Source organism: Sciurus carolinensis, chromosome 5 (assembly GCF_902686445.1).
Source record: "Sciurus carolinensis chromosome 5, mSciCar1.2, whole genome shotgun sequence".
NCBI classification, from domain to species: Eukaryota; Metazoa; Chordata; class Mammalia; order Rodentia; family Sciuridae; genus Sciurus; species Sciurus carolinensis.
In genome coordinates, this window is record NC_062217.1 from 93,426,467 (window position 1) to 93,432,466 (window position 6,000).

A 6,000-nucleotide genomic window follows, 5' to 3' on the forward strand; every position below is an offset into this window, starting at 1 on the left:
ACCAAGCCAAAAAATAAAATAAAATGAAAGAACCTAAGAAATTTCATCTGGGATTAGGTTTTGAGTTTAATGCTAAAGTTAGAAAAATCATTCTCAAAATCTGAAAGATATTAGAATCAAACAATGATGCATTAAAAAAAATACTTATATCACACCACAGACCCAAGGAATCAGGATCTCTATGAATAGGGCCTTCTCATGATCATCTTCACAAATATCCCTGGCAATATTCATGCTCACCACATCTGGATAACACTTGGGCTACAGGAAAGAAAATCTGAGGTTACCAGGATACTACATTTACATGTGAGAAGGTAAAGAGTTTATAGACTTAACTGCATCTGTGTTTTGCACCTGCAAATCAGAATGTGGCTTTTCATGAAGAACGAATGATCTTTCCAAATATAAGTCTGGAAAGAAGTCATTTTTGACAGAGAAATAGATAATGTGAAGGCTACAAAGTCCTAAACTGGAGCCCCAGAGGCCTTAAATGCCTAGAAGGGTCACAAAAGTAACACAAAAGTAAAATAACCAGTTATAATAGACAACAACAATTGGAAGGGGCTGGTCAAACTGGAATGTTCTACCTGGATCCAAGGGGCAGCCATTACGGAGCTCCAGGGGAACAGGGACATGTGTTATATCAGCTTAGATCTTCAGTTTTTCAAGAGAAACCAAAATACCTAACACTTAAATGGTGTCAATAAATATTAAAATTAAATAAATAAGCAAATGCATATATACATGCTTTATGTGTCAACATAGTGTGGGCTAAACAAAAACAGTCTGGGGGCAGTATAAGGCCAATTTTTTAAAAAAATTTAATGAACAAAATTCATACATATTTATGATGTCCAACATGTTTTGAAACACATATACATTATGGAATGGATAAATTGAGCTAATTAACATCTGTATTACCTCACGTACTAATGGTTTTTCTTTGTAGTAAGAACATCTAAAATATGAGTGAATTTGAAGCATACAACACGTTATTATTAACTATGGCCACCATGTTGTACAAAATCTCTCAAATGTATTCACCCTGTCTGAATCCATTCATCCTGAAATTTGGTATCCTTTGACCAAAATCTCTGCAGTCACTCTCCTCTGATATCCCCTGATAATCATCTTACTACTCCCTACTTCTACGAGTTCAACGTTTTTAGCTTCTACGTGTAAGTGACATCATGTGATATTTGTCTTTCTGTAAGTATAGGTCCAATTTTTAAAATCAGGCCTCGATCCTTCAGCATAAATGTGAAAAAACAGCTTACCAGGACCAAAGATCCTGTTGTGAGAGGAGTAAATCATCAAAGCTTTTTCAGCAAGGACTTAAAGGTCTTAACTCTGAGCTTGTACATGTTCTCTCTCATTTGTTTGTGTCTTTTTTCAAGATCTCTGTCTCAGAAATCAAGTGTCCATGTTTCTCATATCTTAAATTTTCATGATCTCACAGAATATAGAGGTGAATAAATATATACACACATATATATATATATATATATATAATGCTGCATAACTGGATCAAAGAACAGCCTATCATTCATAAATCCAATGCCAAGTTTATTCCAATTTAGGAAGTTTATCCCAGTATACAGCTTAACATAGCCTGCGGTAAGCTTGGTCCTCTCCCTGGGGTGATTACATCTGCTGATACAGCAGTACAGTAAGAAATGTTTTCTTTATAAGAAATTATAAATAAAAGTAATAAGTAAAATTAAAAATAATAATTATAAATAAAATTCAGTAATTACAGCTCATTTAATAAATGCCATCTCTATAACATATCAAATAAAAATTAAAAGAAACAATGATTTGAGTATGTATAAAATGATAAAAAGCAGAATATAAATAGCACTGATTAAACATGTAATTATGTGCAAGTATAGACAAGGCTAAGAGGCTATAAAAAAACAAAAAAAGATTCTAATGAATCTAAAATGAGTGACTTTATTTTTCAATGTTTACTTTTTGTTTCACTTCATCTGGTCATTTGTTTCTATATTTACCCATTTAACAGGAAGAGATAGATGGATTCGCTATCCTAAATTTTGTTTCAAGTTGCTGTGGACTGTAGTACCTATTAGAAAACATGTGCTCAGTAAGGGACTTTTGGGACCCAAGATGATTCACCTTTAAAAGCACTTAAGTTAGTAGGGGTTTTCAAGGGGGGGATTTCCTTATTCAGGTTTCTGATTATCTCAGAAAATGGTGAGTATCTCCAACTGGCAATTGTGCTGTAGTGATCAGCTTCCCCTGAAGATTCCATAGTTTTCAGATTTTTTTTAGGAGTGTTAACAAGTAAATTACTTGTCCACTGCCCCAAAGAGACTTAACTCAGAGACAGTATCCAAATCATGGTTTTTCTTTGCCTCTGTCTCACCATTTTCCACCTCTAGACTCAGGGCAAGAAATAATTTCTTTTTCCAAATTAAATGCTAATTTGCCACTAAAAGTGACAACTGTATCTCAGTCATGGAGAATAGAGGACTTTGCATTTGTCTAACTAGCTGTTACTGGGGCCCCTGGTGATCTTCCAAGTATCAACTTCATTTTTGCCTCTCATTCATGCTATCACTTACAATCAGGTTTTTCACACTAATTGTTAATGTTTTGATTTAAATTTCATCATTTTACTGTATTCATAAAACTTTTTAAATCCTTTGTGATAAGTAAAACCCATTTAAAAAATAAAATTAGAGACACACTGCAGCCCATTGCATGCTTCTTGGATTGCCCTAAGGAAAATTATTAAATTATAAATAAATAAAATGCTCTTTATTTTCCCAAAAAAAAAAATCTTTGGACCATGCACTATTTAAAAAAAAACAACAACCACCACCTCACAAAAACCAACCAACACAGTACCCAAAGGTATTTCCCCCCAAAAAAAAAAAAGTTTTTTTGTTTTAATTTTTCTTTCTTCTCTAGAAACTTGTGAATGTTTTGGAATTTCAAACTTACGTGTTGTAAGTGCCATAGAAAAAACACCCAGAAACTAAAAAAGAAAACTAATTCTGCAAGAATAGGGAGAGAAAAGGGAAGCAGAGAGGAAAGGAAAAAAAATGAAGCAGCTCCCAGCTGTCACATCTTCTTCCAGTTCATTAACCCAATTAAGCAAAATGTGCTTCCCTGTTTCATATAATGAACCCTCTGCCTCCATTTTATTTATTGCTACTACTAACAAAGCACTACCAAGTGGGGAGGCATAAAAAGTAAGCATTTTTTTTTCTGGAAAAACACAAGGGGACACACAATATGGAAACTTTTTGAAGAACACAGATATGATTTTGGACAAGCAATGGGCATGTTGTGTAAATTTCAAAAAGTCATACTAAAAGGGAAAATGGAAGATATACAACAAAATAAAAACAATGATTATCTAAGTGAGAGGGTTGTCTGATTTTTAAGTTCTACTCATCTGTATAACATTTAATAAATCTTAATCTCTTAAATAAATATATCATAAATGTTAAATTTAATTTTAATATTATAAGTATTATATCATATGTAAGGAAAAGTATGCATATGCATTAATGTGTGCATTCTTTTGAAAAAGCAGTTTCCTTGGCGCTTCAGGAATGCATCACTTAGTAAAGATACAACTGAAGGTATGTTAAATACACATACCTCCAGGCCTTGACAATTTTCTTACACTTTGCTAATACTCCTATCCCAAAACAGATAGTCAAAGCAATTCACACTGTAACAGTGGAGTAATTAGGAAGAGTATACTCTGAGATTGTATAAGTGATTTCTCAATTTTGATCTTAAACTTTCTCCAGGGAAATTTCTAAAGGAGCCCAAATAATGCACATTATTTCTGAAAGGACTAGGGTGGATTTTTTTTTTTTTTTTTTTTCCTGGTTACAAAGTGGTCTCAGACAAATTTTTCCTTTAAACTCTTGATGTATTCTAGAAATCAACTGCAATCAGCAAATTGCCCATCTCTTGGAATAAGATCAAAATTCAAGTTCTGCTCTGCTGTGTGATCTCAGGTGGATTATTTAAGCTCTCTGAACCCCATTTCCCCTTCTGTAACCAGAGATGAAGCTTCTGAAAGAACTGACTTGGGATCACATTTGTAAACACTCCTGTCACGGTGTCCAGGATTTCGTTGGGGCCTCATAAAATAAACCATTGACACTCAGAACTCAAATGAACCTCTTGGGACCAAGTCCTTATATTTGCTATCATAAAGCTGGCATTTTCTGAGCAAGGAACTCTCCAAACGAGGCCACCCAAGCTACTGGCCAAGTAGTTACCAGGTTTAGCGCGCATGCGGTGTGAGCAGACACCCAGGGGAAGGTACCGAGACCAAGGCTTCCTCCCGCCCCGGCTTTCAGAAACTTATCGTGACAGTGCAAGCTGAGGCAGAATAAGAGGAGAAAAAGAAGGTAGAAAAACAAAAACAGAAACCCACTGAGACAGCGACTTACAGTCTTAAGGAGAGGAGTTTCCGGAAGGGAAGCAACTAGTTTCTTTTTCTGTGTTGCAAAAAGGAGGAAAGCAAACCTCCAGAGGTGTATTCTGTTCGAGATAATTTTACCAAAAAAGAAACGGTGCCTTCCGAAGATTCACCAGTAACCACTGCCTAAGGTCGACTTGCACCCTAAGTTTGAGAACAGTCAGAAAACTAGCAGTACGGCTCCCCGTCGCCCCCGGCATCGCGCGCTCTCACAGTCCCACCCACCGCGAAGCGGACCTTTGGCTTGGCACTGTGTAAGTCCAGAAGATTCCCTCTTCCCTCTGGCTGGAGTACTCCTCCAGCGACACCAAAGTCTCCCGGGCCCCTGCCTCGATCCCTTGCCGCTCCCACGTCCACCTTTTCGTCGCGCACAATAGTTCCCCCGACCCCGACCCCCACCCCCAAAGGGCTGGCAGTGCGCCTCCTGCCCTCCGGGCTCAGCGCTACCCGACAGGCCCCGAGAAAATCAAGTTCCCGGGCTTCCTGACCACCCGGCAGTCATTGGTCCACTACCCGCCGCACCCGGCTGGCCAGCTCGCCCCAATTCCCAGGCACCAGTGACCCGCCACCGCGGCAGCTCTGGAGCGGGTACTGCTCCCGCCCCACAGCGCGCGCTCCAGGGCTAAGCAGGGAGAAGCCCCACCGCGGCGGGAGAGGGATCACCAGAGGCAGGAGAACCCAGATCCTGGGCATGGCTGTGGAGCAATCCGCCGAAGTGAAAGGGCCTCTCCAACTCCGAGCAGAGCAAGTCACCAGACCTGGGAGAAGTGACCGCCACGAGAGCCGCACCTCCAGTTCTGGCTGGCGTCCAGGTGTGTTCTCTGCCAGGGCCCGCCCCTAGAGCTCCAGCGAAGTTATTCTCAAACCGTTTTCCTCTCTCTTCCCGGAAGCGTCTTTGAACACCTGCACGTCGCTCCTTTGGAGAGAGGAGATACGACCTAACAAAAAACCCCGGGGTCAAGAAGAAGGGAAGTTTTGCTGGGGAACGCCGGGGGAGGCCTCAGTGGGGAAAGTCAGGGTTTGTTGCACAAACGGGCATGTCCCATCCTGGGGTGTTTCCGCGGTTGGCTGACAAGCTCAGTTCAGGTGAGAGCCCTCAGAGCCCGATTGAGATCCTTCCTCAGCTTTTCTGTAGTTCAGCCTGGGAAGGTTGGGGAAGCCTTGAGCCGAATCTGGAGCTAAGAGTTGGTACTTCATGCCTGAGTGCAGGAGCCTTAGCCAGTTGCTACGAACAACCAGCCCAAGACTTGGCTTTCACTCAGGTCGCGATCTTGTGGTTGAGCACTAGAGGTCCTCATAGAGCCACTGAATATTGTATTAAGTGGCAGTCATCATACGGTAAAATAGAGATTGTGCTATGGGATTATGAAGAGGGAGGGGGCAGTCAGATCGTATTTCTCAAAAGAAGAACAAAGTTAACTACTTATGACAAATCAGAAAGCCCCAGCTGTATTAAAGGTTCACAATTACTTCCTCTCCTTTGTTACTCTTTGTTACTCAAAATTTCCTGACAAATGTTCTTTAAAAAA

The 6,000-nt window shown here is 39.9% G+C and overlaps 1 protein-coding gene across 3 annotated transcripts in view; it reads right to left on the reverse strand.

Moving 5' to 3' along the window:
* Fas (Fas cell surface death receptor) overlaps positions 1-5,293 on the reverse strand; it is a 52,976-nt gene extending 47,683 nt beyond the window's left edge. For all 3 annotated transcript variants that reach the window (XM_047552377.1, XM_047552378.1, XM_047552376.1), the window contains exon 1: positions 5,135-5,293. In XM_047552377.1, coding sequence (XP_047408333.1) covers positions 5,135-5,164 — 30 coding nt within the window. In that variant the 5' untranslated portion in view covers positions 5,165-5,293. The remainder of the gene's footprint in view (positions 1-5,134) is intronic.
* Positions 5,294-6,000: the final 707 nt, after the last annotated feature.